Raw genomic sequence first — 21,700 nt, 5'->3', positions numbered from 1 at the left:
CGAAGGTCGAGAAGGTCGACGTCTCGGACTCGCTTTCAGGGGAGTGTAGTTCACACAGCGCGGGAGTGTAATGATTGCAAGAGGAGAGCGTGAGACAGGGAGAGAGGTGGAGAGCTAGCTAGACAAAGCTGACGACCAATTAGACCAGTGTCCCCTTCTCAAGCAAGTCGACCAGCTTCTGCTCAACTGCGTCGAGGTGAGCATACTGCTCCGCCGTCAAGTCCTGATGCGCCTTGACATCCGCAACTTGGCGTCGCAGCTCCGTCAAAGCCTTGTTGTAGTCGAACGAGGCCCAGCGGATCTTGCTGACCTCGAGCCCGACGTCCGCGAGCTGGCGAGTATGCTTCCGCGCGTCCTCCTCGATCCCATGGACCTTGTTGAATAGATTGTCCTGGTCGGACGACGCCTTCTTGACCGACTCGACGAGCGCAGCAAGTGTAGCAACGGTGTCGTGAGTTGCCGGCTGCGGTTCCTTGTCAGTACTGTCCTTCGCTTCGGTCACCCTGGACACCAATGTCGTCGCATCCTTGCTCAAAGCTGCAACAGCCTGCAGCTCCTTGCCCATCTCCTCATGCTCCTTCTCGAGTGCGTCGACCTTCGTCGCAACGCGCGTGATCTCCTCGAGCGTGCTGCGCAGGACCTTGAGCTCCTTGTTCGTCTTCTCGTGCCGCTGCTGCAGCCTGGCGTGCGTGCGTTCCAGGACTCGCAGCGTCGTCTTTGACCCGAGGAGCCAGTCCCAGCCGCGGTAAAAGACGGAGGCAATGAAGGTGTACGCATCGCGGGTCGCTTGGATGTAGCCCCTCCAGAGATCGAGCAGACCTGCGCGTGGGAAAGCAGGTCAGCACAAGATTGCTGAAGCTTGGCAGGAGGGAAGCGACGCACTGAACCATACTCCTAACGCCCACAGCAAGAAGAGCCATTCAAAAGCTTCTTTGGCAATACCCGACCATGAGTAGTGTCTACCCGAGCTCTGCCTCGAAGAACTGGACGAATGGAGCGGAGGAGGAGGGGACGAAGGAGGAGGAGGAGGCGGGCTCGCAGGTCCAGTGGTGTGAGAACGCGTTTGGAAGACTCCGCGTGGCCCACCGACCATGCTCAAGAGTAACTTGGAGGGAACCGCAGGCCTGCGCATCAACGGGGCGCAGGTGTACAGGCTGAGCACGCGGGAGGGAGTCGAGGGAACGGTGGCGAGCGCCGGGCGCACGGCAGCTCGCGCGAGCAGAGGAGCGGAACTGAACATCCTAGTACAGTCTGTGGGCTCGAAGCGGGTGTCCACCAAGCCTGCGATGGGGTGTGGGCGAGTGTGCGAGGGGAGGAAGGGAGAGCTGGGCGAGGCTGCGACGCCGGCAGGACTTGCGACTTCTCTCGGCAGACTCCCAGACGCGGCCGATGATAACGTTGCAATGCAAAGCGAGTGACTGATAGAAAAACGAAATGAACAGCGAAGGGATCCGGGGTACAGAACGAGTGTGGGTCGGAAAAGACAGTTCTCAAGCCAGTTCAAGGCTACTCGTCCATCTCGTCCTCCTCTGGCGCATCCGGCAAGACATACACCCTCTTGGCGAGCGGACTGCCGACCTTGGGTGCAAACGCGAGACTCTTCCGCCTCGCGCGCTCGATAGACGCCGCGATCGAAGCCTTGAGGGCCGACTCGCTCGCAGCCGACATGCTCGAGTTGGCGTTGTTGAGCTGCGCGAGCGCTTTCGGCTCCATCGACTTGCGACGCTTGTGCGGACCGCTCGCTGCGCCGGTCGAGGGCTTGCCAAGTCCGAGTGCGGCCTGGGCGGTAGCCGCGACGACGTCGACGTTCTCCTTTCCAGTCCCAGGCGCAGGCGCGACAGCATCTTCGACGCGGAACGGCCCTTCGTCGACGCGAGCACCGATCTCGGCGCAGCGGACGACCCAGGCGATGCCAACGAGGTGAGGGCGGTGCGAGGGGTTCGCGGAGCGGTAGAACTGGATTGTCGAGGCGCGACCGGCTTTGAAGATGATGTGCGTCGTAAGCGTCGAAGGACGCGACGTGACCTGAGTGAAAGGAGCCATCAGCGAGATGAAGGAGACTGAGCGGACCGGCAACTCACCCTCGCGCCAAGTCCTTTGAGCATGTCGACGAAGATCATGCCCGAATCGTCTCCTTCCGCAGTCCTGACGTCGACGAACGCGACAACGCCCTGCAACGCCTTGTCCTTGCGCTGACCAGCGTGCGGGGCCGACCCTTCAAGCGAGAAAGACGACGAACCGCCAGCGGTCAGAAGTGAGGTCGATACGGAAAGTCGACGAGCGGTCGCAGGGCGGGAAGAAGCGGGTGCAGACGCGGTGGAGAGGCAAGAGGTGTCGCCGAGGCTGGCAGCGCTCGACGGTGCGCGAGGCGGCGCGATGCTGCTTCGCCGGCGATTGATCGATGTCGACGGTAGTTGAGGCGCGATGTGGACGTTCGGAGCCGATGAGGAGGGAACAGGCGCGATGAGGGGGACCCTCGACGCCCTTCTCGCAGTGCGCGAGCCGATCTCTCCCGTCGAAGGCGGCGGCAGGGGGACCTCCCCGACATCCGCTAGCGCAACTGCTCCATCGCTCATACGCCTCGACGCCGGTCCAGCAGCCGGTTTGGGCATCTGCAGCCTGCTGAGCATGTTCTGCAGGTTGGCGAGTCGGCGAGCAGTCTCTTCTGACCTGACCGAGGTCGTCGAGGTGGCGGACGCAGTGGACAAGTCAGCAGAGGCGCAGGCGGACGAGTCGTCGATCATGATTGAGTCGTCAGGCGAGGCGACAGGTGCAGGGGCGGAAGGTGCGGCGACAGCTGGACGCGGAGCGGTCGACGTGGAAGCGATAGGTTGGCGGCCGTCCATCTTGGCCGATGCATCGTGGACGAGTGATGGCCTAGACGGGCGAGGCAAGCGACTTGCTGCAGCCGTCAAGCTTGGCGCGGCTGCCGACGTGGTGGAGGGACGGGAAGTGCCGGTCGATGGGAGCGGCTTGACCACGGAGTCAATAGCTCCGACGCCTCCGTCCGCCGTCGTTGTCGGAGGCCGCGCTGCAACAGTCCTCGACATCGGTGCCGAAATCGCAGGCGCCGTCAGGTTCGGCAACCCAAACGTCCGGCCTGCCGTGCGCTGCATCGGAACAGACGATAACATGGTCCGCGAGGGCTGAGGAGCTGTGCGAGTGATGGAGGGCGCAGGAGCGATCGGGGCGGAAGGGGCAGGGAGGCGCTTCTTCGGCGGCGGACTGCGAGGAAGAGTCGGCCTCTTCGTCTGGCTCTGCTCGACCTGCTCCAACGCCTTCGAGCTCGCGCCGACGGCAAATTCCAGCACGCGCGGCGCAACAGGGGACGGCTCAGCCAGATGGATCCTCTTCGCATCCCGTTTCTTCCGCGGACTCAAGAAGTCGATGTCGTCCTCGTCATCCGAGTCGGAGTCGACTTCGTCGAGCTTGCGCGTGAAGGCGCTCTTGCCTGTCAGCGACCGCGGGGAGATAGCTCCGCGGACAGGTGATGAGGGAGGGATCGGAAGCAGGTTGGCAGATGTCGGGGCGGCAGAGGCGATAGGGAAGGGGTCGACGTCCATCGCGGAAGCAGTCGCATCGTCGAAAATTGATAGAGGGCGACTCTTTGAGCTGGACGGCTTGGTAGGCGATGCAGGCCGCTGCTTCCTCGGCGAGGTCAGGTCGAACGGCAGCGCGTTCGCCGCTGACCCGCGAGCGGGCGCCACGTCCTCCTTCTCCTCCACCAGCGTGCCAAGCTGCGTAGCAAGTCGTCGACCATGCACGGTTCGCGCCGTCCCGGCCGAGCTTGAGCTCGGAAGAGGCTTGACGACCCGTTTTGGCGGCTCGGGCTGCTGAACCTCCGCCTTTCTCGCCCCGCCCGAAACCTCGAAGTCGAACGTCGGCCTGACGAATGCCGTTGAGAACGGGTCGTTCGATCCGCCCGCAAGAATCTCGCCCGTTCCGTCGCTCGTCGAGAGACCTGAAGGCGTCGATGTTGACCGGCGCGGAGGATGGCCCATGACCGCCGGTCCGGCGCGGACAACGCCCATGCCCGTCATCTTTCCTGCTTCGGCTGTGCTGAGCCTCCTCGAGCGGGGCTTAGGCTTCGCCGCTGCCGACGTAGAGGCGCCCAAGGAAGAGGACGAAGCTGAGGGGACCCAGTTCGACGATTCGCCCAAGATTCGGCGTGACCGGATCGAACCAGGCGCATGGGTGGATGGGACGAGCACTTTGCCGGTGGGACGGGTCGAGGCGAGTTGTGCGAGCGAAGTAGTTGAACGAGCACGAGGGAGGGCAGCCGAAGTCGACGCTCCGTCGCCCGGCGGGATCCGTCGCGCGCTCGAAGCCGTAGTCAAAGGTAGTGCGGAAGAGTCGAGCGGGCCTGCGAGACTGCGACGGGACATCGAGCGAGTGACGGCTGTTGAGCGAGTCGGCGGGGGAAGGGGTGGTGGCGCCGCTGAGGTGCCGGCCGGTCCAGACGAGCTCGACGAGGCCATCCTGATCTGTTTCACGCTAGTCAGTGCGGCCAGCAAGGCGTAGCAAGGTGAGGACGAGGGCGTACGTTTCGTCGGTTGAGTGACGGTGATGAGGCGACAAGCGCCACGGGAGGCGGCTGGCGGAGTGCGGTGCGCACGTCAGATTGCCCCAAGAGACCTTGTGACTGTGACAAGCCAGCGGGCGACGAAGAAAGCGAGAATTCGACGAGGAGGAGGAAGCGAGACGTGAACGAGGCGATGCGGAGAAGGACAACAACTCTCGCGTTGCTTCCTGGGCATTTGTACGGTCCGCAGAACACTGTTCCACGTTTCATACGGCCAACAAATCCGTCCCCTTCAGTCGCCCGTCACCAAACTCCATCTTCGCCGTCTGCGCCCCGAAATGAATCGCCCTCTTCTTCCTCACCGCAGCTTCCTTCAAACCCAGCCTCTTTGCAAGCAACCGCAGCAGCATCTTGTCGCCGATGCCCTCCGAGAACCGCAAGTCGGCCTTGAACCAGACGGGCTGACGAGCGAGAAAGGCGACGACATGGCCCGCGAGGAAGGGGTACCGCGCCTCCTTGCCGTGTATCGAGATGATGCGGTCATCGCGGCCGAGGTTGCGAGTCGGTAGGCGGTCGAGGTCGAGTTGCAGTTCGGCGATGAGGGCGGACCAGTTCTGGGGTGAGTTGACGGGGTCTGGCGAGAAACTCTCTGAGGTGGTGGGCTCAGCGGATGTCGAGTTGGCGGAAGAGAAATACGACGAGGATGCGACGGAGAAGGTGGCTTTTGGCGGAGGAGGCGGAGGAGTAGAGACGACGGGTTGTGCGAAGGCTTTACGGTGGCGAGCGTAGCCTGCGAGGAGCTCGTCGGCTCCGAGTCCAGTGAGGAGCACTCGGGCGCGGGAGTGATATGGCTGAGGCGGGTTGGAGGAGGGCGAAGGATCGGAGGAAGAGTATTGCGAGAGGTGGCCTTCGCCTCGTGCGGCGAAGTAGAAGGCGATAGATATGCTCTGTGTAGGCAGACGCGTCAGCTGCGTCTCCTTCTGGAGTACAAAGCAGACGCACGAGGTCCATGACGGTGTTTTGAGGCCGCATCAAGTCGATAACCGTCTGCCGATGCGCCAGCATCTCCTGGTACGGCACGTCGACCTCGACGAGATTCCATCTCCGTTTGGGCCGCAAGCGCTTGAGCTCCTCCCAGGCGTTGCGAGCCGTCAAGCGATCCGGGACGTCGTAGATCTTCGGATCCCGTGCAGTCGCCGCTGGAGATTCTGACTTCACGCCATTCCCTCGTGCATCGTCAACATCCATCGCATCGTCGTTCGAGATCGTAGCCTTCGCCTTGCCCTTCAGACCTTCCTTCGCCCTGAGTTTACGAGGATTCTCGAAAGCCACATTGATAAGGTCGACCGCCTCGCCTTCCGGCAGAACGCGGTCGAGGACGAGCGCGACGACGGTGCAGTCGAGTCCGCCAGAGAAGAGGACGGCGATGCGGGCGTCAGGAGGTGGAGGGAACGGCGGGACTGTCGAGACTCGTGCGCGGACGGCGGTTTCGAGTTCGGAGAGGAGGGACTGGACGAGGAGGGCGAGGTGCGAGGTGAAGACGGGTTCTGGGGGTGTGGTAGGCGTCATAGGGAGAAGGGTGCCGGGAGCGGGCACTGAGGAGTTAAGACGGTCGTAGGGATAGACCTGCGGTAGCTAGACGTGAGCGAGAGAAGCGCGAGGAGAAGGGCAGCACTGACGAGGATGTCTTGCGAGAGGCCCATAGACTTCGGATAGCGAGGGTACGAGGAGAGACCACGTCGTCCATCGACCTGCGAGAGGGAGATAAGCTTGACAGAGCAGTCGGAAAGCGGAGAACGCGAACGCACCGACCACGACTTGCCCTTCAGATCCAGCAGATGATAGCAATGTACCGCTTCACAGCTTACCTCTTCCCACTCCTGCAGCGGAAAGTCGGCTCCGGGCGCATTCGAGACGAGGAAGAGATAGGGCGAGGCGGGAGTCGGGGCGTGAACGAGGAGAGATCGCCGTCCGAGCGGGTCGCGGCCGAAGTAGAGTCGAGAGTTGGACGCTTGGAAGTAGACGAAAGCGTAGGGGCCTTCGACGTCGCGGATGGCGGCGAAGAAGTTGGAGGGACCAAACGCTTGAATTCGGTCAAACAGCTTCTGGCCGTCGTTCTCGTGCTCGCCGACCTGCCAGCCCGAACGAAGTCAGTCCTTGTCAACGAAAATGCGCAGAAGGAACAGGCGAACCTCCAGACCGTCAAAGATCTCGCCGTTCCAGAGCAAGACGTCCCCGTCCTTCGAGACGAATGGCTGGGGCGTGACGACGTCGCCCCGCATATGCAGTACCGATGCGTGGAAGCGCATCTCGAAGTGGAACGCCTTGCTAGCCTTGACGTGCTTGATGAGCGTATTCGAGACGTCCGGACCTGGTAGACGCGAATGTCAGCAGCTCGCTCAATCCGGCGCAACGGATCCCTTTCAGTACGTACCTCTGCCCTTGACAGCGTCGACAACCTGCTCCCAGGTCTCGTTCGCGTCCAGGTACTTTGCCGGCTTCGTCCCGTCAGGCAACTTGATCCCGTACTCGGGGTCATCCTCGTCGATCAAGTCCAGCTCCATGCCTCCCGGCGACCCTGCAGACCCCGTAGAAGCCGGCGAGCCCGCATCGAGCGCGACATTTGCCGGAGGAAGCCCCGACGCCCTGTAAGATGTCGAACTCCGGATGGCGAAGGCGATGCCGCACATTGCCGGTGCTGCCCAGCTCGAGCGGCCTTAGACCAGGACTCCAGACGCTCCGACGTGTCCACCACTGTCCCACGAGGTCGTGTGAACTGAGTCGACGCTTTTCGAGGTGGGGGTTGGACCGGCACGACAAGACCCAGCGAGCGGAAGAGCGGGATGCGGTTACGCGGCAGAAGCGAGCGAGCGCGGTCACAGAGCCAGCCGTCGTTGACGCTGCCAGGAGTCGGCGAGGTGAAGTCGAAAGCGGAGCGGCGGATCCGAAAAACGACCTCGAGGTGGGGTGGAGGCGTTGTCAGCGGCGACGGTCAATGCAAGGCTGCCGAGGCGACGGAATAGGCTGTAGCATGAAGTCCAAGCCAAGCGGCACGAGGAGGTCGCGTTCGCAGCGAAAGTCTCCTCGAAGAAGTGTGGAAGGGCATGCGAATGCGATTGGCACAGTCGACAGCGGTCCTCGACGTACAACACACCATTCAACACCTCCGACAGCCCAAGTCCCTGCCCAACTTAAGGCGATTCCGCCGCGATACCCTCGAGCTTCCTCCTGGCCTTCTCCCGCTCCTTCTGCGCTTCGTCCGCCTCGCTCGACGCCTGGTCCTGCCGCCCCACTCCATCCTCACCATGCTCGCCGTCACTCCCATCCGCACCAAGATCACCCGCGATATCCCGCGCTCTCAAGGCGGGACTCGGCAGACTCGAGACAGATCCTCCCGGCGTACTCGGCATGCTGGGTACCGCATTTCCTCCCCAACCACCGACGCTGAGGAAGCTCGTGACAGGCGGTGTGCCGAAGCCAGAAACTCCGCCTGTACTGGGCGTGGTGGGTGTCGAGCTGGCGCCGAAAGCGGGCGAGGGGAGAGGCGAGAGGGTGCGGCGCAGGCCGCCGAAGAAGCCGCCAAACCCGCTCCGTGCTGTCTGCGAAGAAGGCATGTCGGCGGAGGAGGTCGTAGGTGCAGGCGTGAGTTTCGGCTCGCGAGGGCGTTCGGGCGAGGTGGGTACGGTCGCGGCTGCGGCGGTCGAGAGTGGGCGCAGGAAGGATGCGAGGGAAGCTGGAGTGTGGACGGTTGTGGTAGGAGGAGGCTTAGGTGAAGAGGGGGGAGGCAGGTCGGAAGGGTTCAAGGAAGTCCTGGCCGACTGTGCAGGCGAGACGTCCGTCGATCCGGCTATCGAGCTGGGCGGACCACCGAAGAGGCTCGCCTTCCGCGTTGCTGCGCCGAGGAAGGAGCCGAGACCCGTCGCGAGCGTCGCTGCGCCCGTCTTGGCGACATCAACGCCGGCGAAGAAAGTCTGGCCGACGCCAGGGCTCGGCGGAGGCTGAGCTGACGGAGCGAGCGGGTCAGGCGCACCAGTCCCGCCTTCGCCCGGTGCAGCCTTCTCCCCCTCCTGCTCTGCCGCCGCCGCTCGCTTCGCCCAATCTTCCCGGAAGGCCTCCATCGCCTGCATTCCGCTCGACCAGCCCTTGCTCAGCCGCTCCCTCGCCTTCATGGGCAGCGGTGCGAGATTGAGGTTCTGCAAGTTGGCCGGGAGCTGGGAGAAGTTGGGGAGCGTGACGTCCGAGAGCGAGTCGTGCAGGCCGTGGACGAGCCGGATGCCGACGTCCTCGATCGGGTTCGTCTTGCCCTCCATAGGATGTCTGCGAAGCGAGCGAGTCAATTCACCATCTCAAATGCTGTGCGGACGCTGCGCACTTCGGCTCGACTAGGTCGAAGATTGCTTCGTCGGTCGTTCGGTCCCACAACTCGTACGCCGCCGTCCGCTTGAACGCATTCAAAAAAGCCTCGTTAAAGGACGCCGGATTGTACGATTCGAGTTCTGCAGGAGCAAATGTCAGCCTACAGCGCAGCGAGAAAGGAAGCGCCGAACGCACCGGGTGCCGACAACAGCATCTCGGCCCTCTCTCCCCTCTCCTTCGCCAAGAACTCTCCAAACTTGACACAGGCAAGCAATGAGCAGACGTATTCCTCGAACTTGGCGCGGATGAAGTCGTCGCTGCCGACGAAGCCTTGACTTGTCGGACGGGAGGGGTCGGCTGCGTTCCAAGACTGGTCGACGAGCGTGACGATCTCGTCCATCCATTTGCGGTCGGCTGCCGTGAGGGTGATGAGAGGCGTGAGCTTCGGGTTGAGGACGTCGAGTGTGGCCGAGTCAATCTGTTCGACAGCTCGTCAGCGGGTGGAGCGGATGAGGAACGTCGAGGAACGCACGTTGACGATGACATCGATGAAGCAGTCGCGCTGCTGCTGGAAGATGCTGTTTGTCGTGCCCACGAGATACGACTTGGTCTTGAGCAGGTCGATCTGCTGGAGAGGAAGGTACGGCTGGAAGAACGAGCCCTGTTCGTAGCGAGAGCATGTCGGCGTGATGTCCCCGAGCAGCTCCAAGAAGCGCAATAGTACACACCTTGCCGAAGACGTTCAGAGGCAATCCAAGGTACTTGATGAGGCTGTACTTGTCGCTCGTCCGCAAGCTCGAAGGCTTCGTTAGTCGCTTGACGCGTTCGTCAAGGAGGGGGGAGGCGGCATCTTGTAGGTTTGTGAGGAGGGCTGCGTTCATTCGAGTCAGCGCGAGAGCTGAGCCGAAGCAGCGCGAGGACGAACCCGGGATGAGGGTGACGAGCGAGTACTGGAAGGTGCAGAGTTGCTCCACGGGCGTATGTGCGGCGTAGAACATGACCTGCAGGAGGAGTAATCAGCGGTGCATTTCCTTCGAAGAGAACAACCACGCACTCTCCGCTGCAGGACAAGGAGCTTGAGGAGCATGAGCGTCTTGAAGCGGAAGCGGTGTACGAGTTCCCGCAGCGAAGTGCCTGGCGCAAGCTCGTCAGCGCGATCGAAACAACGAAATCAAAGGACGTATGACGCACCCATGTACATGCCGCCCGTTTCTTCCTCCGCTCGTTCCGCCGCCGTTGGACTTTCAGGAACCTCCGACGTCTCTTCGCCTCCTTCAGCGCCTCCTTCTTCCTTCCGCGCTTTCCCCTTCCTCGCCGCATCAAGCTGAGCAGAGTCGAAGCTCTTGAACAGGTCGACGAGGATCGACTTGTCGTTGAAGTCTCGCTGGGCAAAGAAGGAGCGGGTGACAACGCCAAGCTTGTCGCGGAGGGCGCCGAAGATGGGCTGCACAGCGCTTACGTCAGAGCTTGCGACTCCTACGGAGAATAACCGCAGACTCACCTTGGAAGCGAGAACGACAATGGCCTTCTGAACTGTGCTTCGCGTGACCTCCTTCCCCTTGTTGATGAGCTGGTCGGCGGGAATCTGGCGGTTGCAGGAGATGCCGAAAATGGTCTGAGAGGGGGCGACGGAGGGGAGGAGGAGGTGGAAGTAGGAGTAGTCCTCGTCTCGCTGTGATATGAGAAACGAATCGTTAGTCGGATTGGAGGTCCCGCAAGAATCGTGTCGACTCACGGCATGAGCCCCATCTGGCAGCGCCAAGAAAGGCAGATGCTTCTGCAGCTCTGCATTGTCCCGCAAGTTTTCCGGGTAGGTGAACTCGATGTTTGGACCCAGGGTGTGGTCAAACCCGACGAGGCAGACACCCCACACTTTCGCTCCAATAGTGGCCCCTTGCGACGACGTCGTCCTCCGCATGCCAACGCCCGCAGGAGAAGCCGACGAAGACGTGCTGGACGAAGGTACTGGCGAGCGGGTCGAGGTGAGAAAGGCGGACGAGGTCGAGGCGACTGGCTGTTCCGTCTGAGCGCTCGGAGGGAAGGTCGTGGCGACTCCGGAATAATGCTCCTGCCCACCCATCGCTCCCTCGCCCGTCAAGTCCTCGCTCCCCGCCGAGAGATGTGGGAGAGTTGGAACCGTCGGCAATTCGTCGTCGTCGTCGGGCAAGTTCTCGAGCAGAACCTTGGCAGCCTTATCCTGCATCTGCACGCTGTCCCGTGTGTGTTCTGGCTCTAGCGACGCCGTGTTCAGTGAAGAGGGGATCGTCGAGGAGCGGGTGGGCGATGATGAGGTCGACGTGGGCTCGGACGCGGACGAAGCGGTTGGTGGGCCTGTCCGCTGCTCTCCATCAGCCATTCTGGCAGTACCAGCGCAGCAAAGAGCGCGGAAGAGGCGACAGCGAGCGAGTTGTCTCCTCCCGAAAGACGATCGGGAGGCTTGCCCTCATACACTGTAGTCCTCTGCTTCCTGACGCCGCGTGGACCGCTAGAGACGCTCAGAGAGGAGCGCATTGACTGGCTGAGCGCAACTCGCGGACCCGCAGCTGGTCGCCGCTTGATGCCTCTTCAATGACCGCGACACCCGCCCAGCAGGACGGCCTCTTGCCCTACCCCGCCTCTGCGACGCGTAGCAACCGACGACCGTTCAGGAGTGCGGTGCTCAAGGCGGGATTCGGCCCGTTCGGAGGGGATGCGCGATGGGACGTCCTCACCCAGCGGGCGAGGACAACGAATCTTGCCGTCTTGCTCCTCGCTGGGACGGCGTGTATCAGCTTGTTGCTGAATGTGCGGATGTGGCTAGGGAACGAGGTGCGCCGCTTGTGTATCTCTTCAACGAGACGTCCTGACCGCGACTTCTTCCCTCCAGGTCTTTCGACGGCCAGAAGATTACAGCGAGCGCGTCCCTCTTTCCATACGGGCAACTTTACAGTCTCCTCATGCGTCTCTCAGGCATCTCGTCATGGTGCGTTGCCGTCACTGCTTCTTCTTCAGAACCGACGGCTGACCTCTCGCGCTTTCTCCGTCTGCAGGTGCCAGGTCACGCTATCTGGCAAGGCTGCGACGCTTCCCATGCGACGGAAGACAAGGATTGGATACTCGAGCCGATGCAGCGAGGCGGATCAGTGCGGACTTACCTCAAGCACATTGCGAAAGGGTGCGTTGCCTAGCATTTCTCGTCTTCCGCCCTTAGCTCACCGCTTCTCCCGCTCGCAGAGCTGAAGTGGCAGTGCGAGATCCGGAGGCGCTGCTTATTTATTCAGGGTGCGCAAGCCCCGCTCTTTACCAAGACGCCACCTAACCTCGCCTCCTTCGACAGCGGCCAAACCCGCCCAAATTCCGACCTCACAGAAGGCCTCTCCTACGCACGACTAGCCAAGCTCGGCAACATCTACGAGCAGTTCATGAACGAGGAGCAGCGGCATAAAAATGCGGGCGAGTTTGAGCGGGTCACGACGGAGGTGCGTGGCTTCCGAGTGGCTCTGTCTAGAGCGCGTCTACTGACGTCGACCTGAGTAGGATTTCGCCATGGATTCGATGGAGAATGTGTTGTTCTCGATTGCGCGGTTCAAGGAGTGCGTCAGCCTTGCTGTTACAGTACCTCGTCGAGTTGCTGACGCTGGTTCGAGCAGGTTCACCGGTCACTACCCAACCTACAGTACGTCTCCTTCCGCTACAATATCCCGAGAGCCTGCTGACGAGCCTCTCGTGCAGTCACCGTGGTCGGCTACGGCATGAAGCGGCGACGATACGAAGACGTCCACCGCGCTGCAGTCCGCTGGCCGGCAAGCGCGTTCAAGTATATCGGCATAGACAATGAGGGGGATGTACAGGGAGATTACGAGGGAGAGGTGCGTTCGCCGTCGCTCGTTCAGTTGTACCTGTTCTGGGCGACGAAGCTGATCTGTGGAAGGGGGCATACGCACAGCGCAAGTACGGATTAGAACCTTTCCTCCGCGACATGTATGGCTGTCACGGCAGCCTCCTCGCAAAGCGACGGAAACGCAACCCTTACCGACGATTCCACGGGTATCACTCTTCGGGTGCGTCCGCTCGCTTCACACATTCTCTCTGCAGCTGACTGACCGCTCTCCTACAGCGCCCGAGCTCGCACGACTACTCGAGTACTGCCCGGCGCACAACACGCTTTTCCCAGGCTCCTTACCCTGGGACTGAACCCGCCCTTTCCTCCTCGTTCATGGATTTGCATGACGGCTTTGCATCTTGTTCTTATCGCATTCTCCTGGTTCGCATACCCTGCATTGCATTCGGTCCCTTCGACAGAGTAGCCGTCTCCTCATTTTGTAGCGAGTCGGCCGTTCTTGGCGTTCGCTCTTAGTGACTTCGCGAGACTCGTGAGGGTACTGGCATTACGACAGGCATATCTAGACACACGTATCCGGAGGCAAGACGAGAACAACAGCTTACGACCCCGTCTCGGCCGCGCGACTCACACCCCTTCCTCCCTCTCCCTCCTCTCCCTCGCCTTCCTCCTCTCCTTCTCCCTCTCAGCCTCACTAGCCCAACTCCTCTTCTCAAGCCCAACCTCATCCACGAAAGCGCCCCTCATGCTCTTCACGAACGCATACAAGTCCCTCGACGAGTTGAGCTTGTCGAGCAGCGGTTGGGTGACGGTTTGAGGGAGGAACGAGGGCGGCGAGAGGGAGGGAAGGGAGTAGGTTGGGGTGGAGGCGTCCAGGTCGAAGGAGAAGGTGCGCGGGAAGGAGGCGGGGTCAATGTTGTGGAACTTGAACGAGACGACGTCGCCTGTGGCATCCGCGCAGTAGGCTCTATCAGCATCCTGTATAAGAGCGCTGAATAGCCGGGAGGAGGGAACGCGCGGACGCACGGGCTTTGCCGCGGATCCGCAGCCCGAGTTTCTCCTCGAAGAAGCTGAGCTCGACCGAGTTGCGATTGATCTGCTTCGCAAAGGCTGCCCGTTGCTTCGCCTTGACTGCGAGAGGTACTTCGCGTCAACGTGAGTGACGAGATGGTGGAGAAAGGGAGGGACGTACGGTCTCGCCGAGCCTCGAGCTTCGACTGGATCTCGCGGACCTCTGCCTGCGCCGTCTCGACCTGGATCCCCAGGCTCCTCCCGCGCGTCTGAACCTCACTCTCGAGCTCCCTCGCCTTGTCCATCTCCTCCTTCTCGCGCTGCACAGTCTTGACCATCTCCCTCGCCGCGTCTCCCAACTCGCGCGTCATCTTCTCGAGCCTCTTGCGTTCGGCGCCAATCTCCTCGAGTGACTCGAGGAGCGCAGTCTTGTACGTCTCGAGGGATGAACTCATGAGTGAGACGGCGTCGTCGACGGCTGAACGGTCTGCGGCGATCAACTCGCGCAGGTCGTCGTCCTCGGCATAGCTCTTCTCTGCGTACGTGCGCGATACAATGGGTGGGAGGGGCTGGAGAGGGGCGGCCGAGGTCGAAGCTGCGGCTGATGCGGAATGGAGAGACTGGCGGAGCGAGGGTGTGCCGGATGTGAGGATGCGGCGCGCTGCGGAGCGCGGTGTGCCGTTGACCGAGTACGACGAGCGTGGTGTTGTCGGCAGAGCAGAGTGCCGGGGTGCGTGTGCTGTGCTCATGGCGGTAGACGGGTCGAGGGAGTGCGGACTGATGAGGAGAGAGTCGGGAGGAGGGCACGCCAGGCGATGGGAGTTGGACTGGGTGGAAGTACAGCTCTGTAGCAGTCGACTGAACGTGTGCAAGCAGGCCTTCAGCGGTGTTGAGCGCGAGCGAGCGATGAGGTCGATGTTGAGGGACTCGCGCGTCGAGGAGCGCCATGGTCAGTCGCCTTCCTCACTCTCACACTCGCTCGTGGGACTCGTCTGCAGGCTACACAGCTCTATTAGACTCTGTTCACTAGCGCAAGCACGCCCGACCCGCCTACGAAGCGCCCGGCGTCGTTGTGTGGATCGCTCAACATCCCCACCCACTTCGACTCGCCTGACGACCGCTCACCTGACCTTGGCGGAGGCTTGACAGCGTTCTCCAGATCTCCAGGAATGGCGCACACCCCTCTCCACTCGAGCGGGTACAACTCGCGTCTCCCTCCTCCCCCTCCTGTCCTCGCTCCGCACGCACCCTCGTCACTCGCCGCTCACGCAGGGCCGAACAAGGAGAACCCCTTCACGATCCCGCACTCGCACGCCTACGTCGACCCAGCGAAACACCTGCCCGCCATGCCCCGCGTCGAAGCATTGCACCCTTCGCCCGCACCCACTTACACCCCGCCTCACCACCGCCCCCTTCCTCCTTCGCCGACAAAGACCACCGCAACAGCCACCGTCAATCACTACACCCGTCCACTCGGTGGGAACGCACGAGCGCAACAGTCGCAGCAGGCGGAACCGACAATGGTCCAGCTGCTTGCTTCGCAGGGAACGGCGCCGGCACACTATGCCTCGCGAGGTGGAGCAGGGGACGTTACAATGGGCAACGCAACGGGCGTCCTGAGCTGGCGGAAGGGTCAGGGCTTCAAGGAGTGGGAGAAGCTCAAGCTCAACTCGCCCGAGGTCAAGCGGAAGGCGGATGTCGCCCAGCTGTGTGCGTTTTGCATCGTTCCCGTTCTGTCGCTCGCTATCACAGACCTGACGGATCCTCCGGCACGCCGTGACTCACAGTCTTCTACGACCACTACTTCGACCTCCTCACCTACGTCTCCTCGCGCAAATCCCGTCTCGCCTCCTTCCAATCCTCCATCTCCTCCCGCCCCTCCCTCACACCCGCCGAGGTCTCCTCCGAATGGACAAGCTACACATGCCGCGAGCGCGTCCTCCTTCGCAAGCGGCGGACCAAACTCAAGGTGGATATGTTCCATGTCGTGACGCAGGTTGGGCAGGGCGGGTATGGAGAGGTGTATCTCGCGAGGCACAAGGAGACGAATCAGGTGGTCGCGCTGAAGAAGATGAAGAAGCGGACGCTGGCAAAGATGGACGAGGTGCGTTGGCCACGACGACCAGACCTTGGTCTTCCTCAGTTCTGTTTCCGGGATCAGTGGGCTCACCTGGGGGTTTCTGGCCATGTGCACAGATTCGACACGTCCTCGTCGAGCGCGACATCCTCGCCTCAACCTCGTCACCCTGGCTCGTCCGCCTCCTCTACGCTTTCCAGGACCCCGAACACGTCTTCCTCGCCATGGTACGTCCCACGCTCTCATATTCACCCTCCTTTGTGTGCTGATGTTCGGCGGCCGCGCAGGACTTCATCGCCGGCGGCGACTTCCGCACTCTCCTCAACAACTCGGGCGTCCTCAAGGAGGAACACGCGCGCTTCTACATTGCGGAGATGTTCACGGCCGTCAACGAGCTGCACAAGCTCGGCTACATTCACCGGGACTTGAAGCCTGAGGTGCGTCTCACAGCGCGGACATCGTACTTGTGGGCCGGCAACGAAGGGCGAATCGTGCTGGTACCGCTGTGTCGTGGCGAGAGTCTGACGCACTCGTCTTTGCCGCGAATAGAACTTCCTCATCGACACGACCGGCCACATCAAGCTGACGGACTTTGGACTCGCCGCGGGTGCGCTCAACCCGGGCAAGATCGAGCATCTCAAGCACAAGGTGTGTCTCCCCGCTCCGAATCGCCTATCGCACCAAGCAAAAGCTTGCTCTGTACTGATGATCGTTCGAGGCGTGCCCAGCTCGACGAAGTCGCCGACTCGCCTCTCGTCTTCCGCTCAACGCTGGAGATGAAGTCGATCTACAAGAGCATCCGAATGGCCGACGCGCGCTATGCCGACTCGGTCGTCGGATCGCCGGACTACATGGCTATCGAAACGCTGAGGGGTCAGAGCTATTCGTACAGCGTCGATTACTGGAGCTTGGGGTGCATCTTGTTCGAGTGCGTCGGGTCTCTTCCTGTCTTTTTCCAGCTCGTCCGTTTGGGTCCCGAAGTGACTCACTGGACGCGTCCACGACGCACAGGTTCCTCGCCGGGTTCCCTCCCTTCTCAGGCGCGACAGCCGAAGAGACCTGGACCAACCTCAAGAACTGGCAGCGTGTCCTCCGCCGCCCACACTACGAGCGCCCCGAAGACCGGATCTTCAACCTCAGCGACGAAGGGTGGGATGCGATCACTAGGTGCGTGGCCGATTCGAACGGCAGGTATCATTGAGGCTTTGCCTTCTCCCCAAGAAGGACAGCCTCTTCGAGTCGCGGCAGAATCCGCTCACGCGATACTCCCCTGGTGCAGGCTCATCACGCACAAGGACCGCCGCATGTCGACTCTCGACCAGGTCAAGACGCACCCGTTCTTCCGCGGCGTCGACTGGCCAAACCTTCGCGAGCGCAAGGCGCCGTTCATCCCTGCGCTTGACTCGGAGATCGACGCAGGCTATTTCGACGACGTGAGTTCAGCGCCATCGACGCGGAACGTTTGGAGCTTCGGGCTTCCCAGCCGGGCTTCCTCCTTGGAGACCGCGATGTTGCGCTGACCATTTCGTCCTCCCTCGCAGTTCTCCTCGGAAGCAGACATGGCCAAGTACGCCGAAGTGCGCGAGAAGCAGCGACACGTCGACGCCGTCGCCGAGCGCGCACTCGATGCCAAACTCGCGCGCGGCGTCTGGGTCGGCTTCACCTTCAAGGCCAAGAAGAAGGAGGACCGCTTGCTGCGCGAGAAGGAGCAACGGGAGAAGCAGAAGTTGCAGGAGGAAGAGGAGGAGTCGCTCTACACGCTTTTCTGAGGCGAGTCGTTTCGCCTGTTCGCCCATCGCCATCCCCCCGTTCGCTCTTTCGCTGTATAACCACCGCCTCGACGCCTAATACTGCGCCACATTCGTTCATTCACATCATCAGCACCCTTTGACAGACACTTCACCCCGTTCGTTGTACATCCACCTCGTTCTCCAGCTCGCTCGTTTCCGCAGTTTCCCCATCTCTCTCCTGTACTGCATCTCCAGCCGTTCATTCTTTCGCCCACTGCGCACGATAGCAAACGGCGATGATGCGAGAATTGCAGGAGAGACGCGCAAAGCGAGGGAGCGATACAACGACAAATCTAGGGATGCGGGCACAAGCGAGCAAATCGTGATAGATATACAAGGCTCAAGCGGTGTCCTCGTCGGCGAAGAGGTGACGGGATGCGCCGAGCCAGTCCTCCTGAGCCTCGCGACCGAGGTCTCCGAACGAACTCGCTGTTCTCCTCCTCGAGTCGAAGCTCAACCTGCGGATCTCCTCTTCGAGCTCCTCCTTCTCCGCACTCAATTCCCTGACAACCTCGTTCCCGCTCTCGATGCAAAGCGAGAGGCTCTTCTCGCGCCTGCGGAGGACGTCGAGCTCGCCGTCCTTGGCCTCGAGTTCGGCGCGGAGGATGCGATTCTCCAGCTCGGCCTTCTTGAGCTCAATCTCGAGGTCACGCTGCTTGCGACGGAGAGAGCGGTGCGAGGCGGACGACGAGGGGGGTGCCCAGCTTGTCCTGGCAGTCCCGGCGTCGAGCATCAAAGGGCGGGACATGGCGGAAGTGAAGCTGTCGCGCCTTGGTGTGTCGAGCTCGTAGTCTTCGCCATCGATGCGCGGACCGCGAGGCGAAAGGATGCTTGTCGGCGCTGTCGAGTAGGTCGGAACGCGGATGCTGAGGGAGGTGCGACGCCAACCGCCGGCGCCAGTCGAGTGCCGCGACGCCGTCGAGCCGGAAGCGGTGCGGAACGGGTACTGCTCGAGCGACGAGAGGATGGCAAGCGGGTGCTCCGGGTCTGCAGCTTCGACCGAGTCGACCAGGAGCGTCGGGACGGCGGAGGGAGGACGAGGGCGATCCTGCTCAGCGGCTCGGGGCTCGATAACAGAAGTGCGCGGCGGCTTGCCTCGACCCAGCAAGTTCGACGAAGCCTTGCGGAGTATGCGAGTCGCTGCGGAGTCAGTCGGCTTGACGTTCGTAATGTCGCCAAGAGGTCGGCGCGTACGCGGCGGGTCCATCTCAATGGGTCGAGAGAAGATCAACGGGATGTCGACCGGACCGCTCGCGGGATGGGGAGGAACGGCGGAGCTGGGAGCGCCGCGAGCGAGCAACTCGCCAAACTCGCGCAGCTCTGGCGAGATCGGTGGCGACTTGGCTGGTCTGCCGTTCAGCGCCCTCGCGAAGGAAGTGTAGGCGCTCGAACGCTTGAGCATGCTGGAACGCCGGGAAGGCGATGGGGCGGGCGGGCTGGTCGGGGAGGCGTCTGTCGGCTTGATAGCTGCTGAAGTCGGTTCCGTCGGCGGGATAGACTGCGCAGTGATCTGCAGCGAGCGTCGTGTGGCGTGGGCCTGGTGAGCGGGGACAGCAGGCGGACGAGTCTTGTTCTCCTGCTCGACCTTCGCAAGTCGGGCCGGTGGACCGAGAAGTGAAGCACGCTGGCTTTGCTGGCCGGTGAAGATGCTGCGAAGGCGTTGATGCATCGAGATCCGAGGACGGACGACATTCGTCGTTGGCGCAGCGGCATCGAGAGTAGCTGGCGCAGCGGACGAGGCGGAGAGGAAAGCTGGGTCGGGCGGAATGACTGCCGGCGTGCAGGGCATCGACTGCGTCTCGCCCGAGTGCGACGAGTCTGGCGACAGACGGCGCGAGAGAGGCGGTCGACGCGTACCGAAAGTCGGGTCGAGCGGCGAAAAGGGAAGCGGCTGCACCGCGAAGGACTCGATTTGCGGTGGTGCCGAGGTGACAGCGATGACTAGCTCCTCATTTTCAGGCGGCGCTGGCGTATCGACAGGTCCCTCAGGCTTGGGCGGCGGCGGAAAGACGTATTCGCGGTTGATCCGGCCCCAGGAGTTGCGCGGCCCGTCGTGCTCGCGGGAGAGCGTCGATGTCGCCTGCAAAGACCTCGTCGAAGGCGACGAAACTTTAGTGAAGGCAGTCGCGTCGACGTTGATGATTGAGGGGGCGCCTTGGTAGAACGAGTCGGGGGCGGAAAGCGAGCGACGGGTTGAAGGCGAAGCCTCGGTGTTGGAAGGAGTGAACAGCGGTCGGTCGCCGAGCAAGAATGGCAATGACGAGGCGTTGGGCGTGACAGCGAGGTGTGGCTGATTGAAGGCGAGGAGGATGGAGTAGAACAGTCGAGCTTCGCCTCTGCGGGCAACGAAATTAGCAGATTGTCCTTTTGCGCACGTTGAGCCGGAACGTACTCATTGCTGCGGACCAGGTTGTCGAGCTGGCCAGTCTTGATGAGCATCCCGAGGTTCTCAAGAATATCAGGCTCGAGCGCGTCTTGTTCGTAGGCGTGATAGGGGACGAAAGGCACGGCGGACGGGTGAAGCGAGGGAACGGCGCGCGGGATGGACGCGGACGGCAGGATGGAGAAATAGCGGTGTGCAACAATGCCGGGAAGCTGCAGAAGAGGAAGAATGAGCGAGTCGCTCTTCAAAACGAAAGCTGCGAACTCACCGTGATCCGCTCGCTGGGCGTGACCGTCAAGCAACGATTTACGAGGTCGCCCGCAGGCCCATCGACGAACTTGGGCAGCTCGTACTCACCCTTCTTGACTTTGTCGAGCACGGTCGGGACGTTGTCGGCATCGAAGGGGAGGGAGCGAGTGAGGAGGGCGAAGAGGACAACGCCGGCTGACCAGACGTCGGCGAGAAAGCCGTCGTATGCGTTTCCCTGCGAGTATAGCAAGCGTGAGCTGCGCAGGAGAGCAGAGGAAGAAAGCGAGACGCACGATGATGACCTCAGGCGCAGCATAGTGCGGACTTCCGCAACTTTCGGTCAACAGCTCGCCTTCACCCTGATACGCAACCATGCCGAAGTCGATGAGCTTGACGTGCAGGTCGCCGTCGACATCCGAGCGAATGAGGATATTCTCGAGCTTGATGTCGCGGTGGCAGAGGCGGAAGCGGGCGAGGTGGACGAGCTGTGTGAAGCGCAACGCCCGTCAGCTCACAGACCGTTACAAGTAGAAGTGACCGACGCACCGCGCTGAGGAGCTGGCCGAAGACATGCTGCACCTGGAAAGGCGCGAGGACGTGCTCGTGCAAGTAGTGGAAGAGCTCGCCGTCCGGGCAGTACTCCATGACGAGGTAGCTGCGACACGCTCACATCAAACAGGTCTCGAGGTTCGTTTTGAAGAACGGAAGGACGAACTGGTGGGTATCGGTCTCGAAGACGTCGAGGAGTTCGAGGATGTGCGGGTGGTGCGAGACAATCTTCATTGCCGTGACTTCGCGCAACAGGTCGTTCGCATGCTGCCAGAGGGAATAGATGAGCGGGGCTGTCAGAGGAGAAGGTGCGAGACGTACGCGGTGGTCGGGAGGCAAGCGAGCGACCTTCTTGATCGCGGCAAACTCGCCCGTCCTCATATTCCGGCAAAGCCGCACTTGACCTGCGGAACAGCCATGTCAGCTGGATTCCACTCGCTGTATCGAACGCGGAACGCACCGCTCGATCCCTTTCCCAGACTCTCCCCGACCCTCCATTCACCAACAACCTTGAAGTCCCTTTCCCCGTCCCTCCTCGCTCCTGCCCTCTCCCTCCGCCCAACATTGTCCACGAGAGGTAAGGAGCGACGAGCCATGTCCTTCGTCGGACGGGGGAAGCGGAACCAGTCGTCTTCGGTGAAAGTTGCGGTCGAGGCAGAAGGAGGAAGGGGGTCGACTTGCTGTCCGTCCGGCCTCGTGCGCTCGTGCATTCCATCCTCCGCGGTATCAGAGAAACTCTCGTCGCTCAGTCCAGGGGCGGGAGCGACGACGGGTGCGAGGCGCGAAGAACCCTCCCCCGACCTGGCCCTCCCCAGTGTCGGGGACGGGACAGGCGAGAGTGGGCGCAAGTCGAGCGCCACTGCGAGCGAGCGGGGCATTCGTGTAAGCCTGTAGCAGTCCGGAACGAGCGTGGTGTGAGGAGAGGAAGGTGATGAAGGAGGAA

At 61.9% G+C, this 21,700-nt stretch overlaps 8 protein-coding genes across 8 annotated transcripts; 2 read left to right on the top strand and 6 right to left on the bottom strand.

The window, feature by feature from the left end:
- Positions 1 to 139: 139 nt before the first annotated feature.
- RHTO_05366 (uncharacterized protein) lies at positions 140 to 1,240 on the bottom strand (the record flags this gene model as incomplete). The annotated part of the gene is made up of 2 exons (XM_016419028.1): positions 140 to 819; positions 883 to 1,240. The coding sequence occupies 2 exons, from the start codon at positions 1,238 to 1,240 to the stop codon at positions 140 to 142; spliced, it is 1,038 nt and encodes a 345-aa protein (XP_016270113.1).
- Positions 1,241 to 1,506: 266 nt separating this feature from the next.
- RHTO_05365 (signal transducer) lies at positions 1,507 to 4,478 on the bottom strand (the record flags this gene model as incomplete). Its single annotated transcript, XM_016419027.1, has 2 exons — positions 1,507 to 2,025; positions 2,082 to 4,478. The coding sequence occupies 2 exons, from the start codon at positions 4,476 to 4,478 to the stop codon at positions 1,507 to 1,509; spliced, it is 2,916 nt and encodes a 971-aa protein (XP_016270112.1).
- Positions 4,479 to 4,788: 310 nt separating this feature from the next.
- On the bottom strand, positions 4,789 to 7,212 carry RHTO_05364 (asparagine synthase (glutamine-hydrolyzing); the record flags this gene model as incomplete). Its single annotated transcript, XM_016419026.1, has 6 exons — positions 4,789 to 5,469; positions 5,525 to 6,148; positions 6,202 to 6,273; positions 6,331 to 6,654; positions 6,715 to 6,893; positions 6,957 to 7,212. The coding sequence occupies 6 exons, from the start codon at positions 7,210 to 7,212 to the stop codon at positions 4,789 to 4,791; spliced, it is 2,136 nt and encodes a 711-aa protein (XP_016270111.1).
- A 501-nt stretch (positions 7,213 to 7,713) lies between these two features.
- RHTO_05363 (late secretory pathway protein AVL9 family protein) lies at positions 7,714 to 11,234 on the bottom strand (the record flags this gene model as incomplete). Its single annotated transcript, XM_016419025.1, has 10 exons — positions 7,714 to 8,839; positions 8,895 to 9,018; positions 9,074 to 9,356; positions 9,411 to 9,539; positions 9,607 to 9,749; positions 9,804 to 9,879; positions 9,933 to 10,012; positions 10,070 to 10,322; positions 10,380 to 10,550; positions 10,614 to 11,234. The coding sequence occupies 10 exons, from the start codon at positions 11,232 to 11,234 to the stop codon at positions 7,714 to 7,716; spliced, it is 3,006 nt and encodes a 1,001-aa protein (XP_016270110.1).
- Positions 11,235 to 11,446: 212 nt separating this feature from the next.
- RHTO_05362 (uncharacterized protein) lies at positions 11,447 to 13,051 on the top strand (the record flags this gene model as incomplete). The annotated part of the gene is made up of 10 exons (XM_016419024.1): positions 11,447 to 11,686; positions 11,745 to 11,840; positions 11,908 to 12,032; positions 12,092 to 12,139; positions 12,195 to 12,336; positions 12,395 to 12,450; positions 12,508 to 12,533; positions 12,590 to 12,726; positions 12,804 to 12,918; positions 12,975 to 13,051. 10 exons carry the CDS (start codon positions 11,447 to 11,449, stop codon positions 13,049 to 13,051), a joined length of 1,062 nt encoding a protein of 353 aa, XP_016270109.1.
- A 274-nt stretch (positions 13,052 to 13,325) lies between these two features.
- RHTO_05361 (kinetochore protein Spc25) lies at positions 13,326 to 14,458 on the bottom strand (the record flags this gene model as incomplete). The annotated part of the gene is made up of 3 exons (XM_016419023.1): positions 13,326 to 13,642; positions 13,725 to 13,829; positions 13,891 to 14,458. 3 exons carry the CDS (start codon positions 14,456 to 14,458, stop codon positions 13,326 to 13,328), a joined length of 990 nt encoding a protein of 329 aa, XP_016270108.1.
- A 420-nt stretch (positions 14,459 to 14,878) lies between these two features.
- RHTO_05360 (serine/threonine protein kinase) lies at positions 14,879 to 17,555 on the top strand (the record flags this gene model as incomplete). The annotated part of the gene is made up of 9 exons (XM_016419022.1): positions 14,879 to 15,419; positions 15,497 to 15,813; positions 15,906 to 16,013; positions 16,074 to 16,223; positions 16,336 to 16,434; positions 16,515 to 16,714; positions 16,798 to 16,953; positions 17,066 to 17,219; positions 17,328 to 17,555. 9 exons carry the CDS (start codon positions 14,879 to 14,881, stop codon positions 17,553 to 17,555), a joined length of 1,953 nt encoding a protein of 650 aa, XP_016270107.1.
- A 361-nt stretch (positions 17,556 to 17,916) lies between these two features.
- RHTO_05359 (serine/threonine protein kinase Ckk4) lies at positions 17,917 to 21,635 on the bottom strand (the record flags this gene model as incomplete). Its single annotated transcript, XM_016419021.1, has 7 exons — positions 17,917 to 19,912; positions 19,969 to 20,171; positions 20,228 to 20,443; positions 20,502 to 20,693; positions 20,755 to 20,863; positions 20,924 to 21,161; positions 21,218 to 21,635. The coding sequence occupies 7 exons, from the start codon at positions 21,633 to 21,635 to the stop codon at positions 17,917 to 17,919; spliced, it is 3,372 nt and encodes a 1,123-aa protein (XP_016270106.1).
- Positions 21,636 to 21,700: the final 65 nt, after the last annotated feature.

Source organism: Rhodotorula toruloides, assembly GCF_000320785.1.
Source record: "Rhodotorula toruloides NP11 unplaced genomic scaffold Scaffold32, whole genome shotgun sequence".
In the NCBI taxonomy this organism is placed as follows: Eukaryota; Fungi; Basidiomycota; class Microbotryomycetes; order Sporidiobolales; family Sporidiobolaceae; genus Rhodotorula; species Rhodotorula toruloides.
The sequence above is the reverse complement of the archived record's forward strand: the minus strand, read 5'-3'. Positions and strand labels throughout refer to the sequence as shown.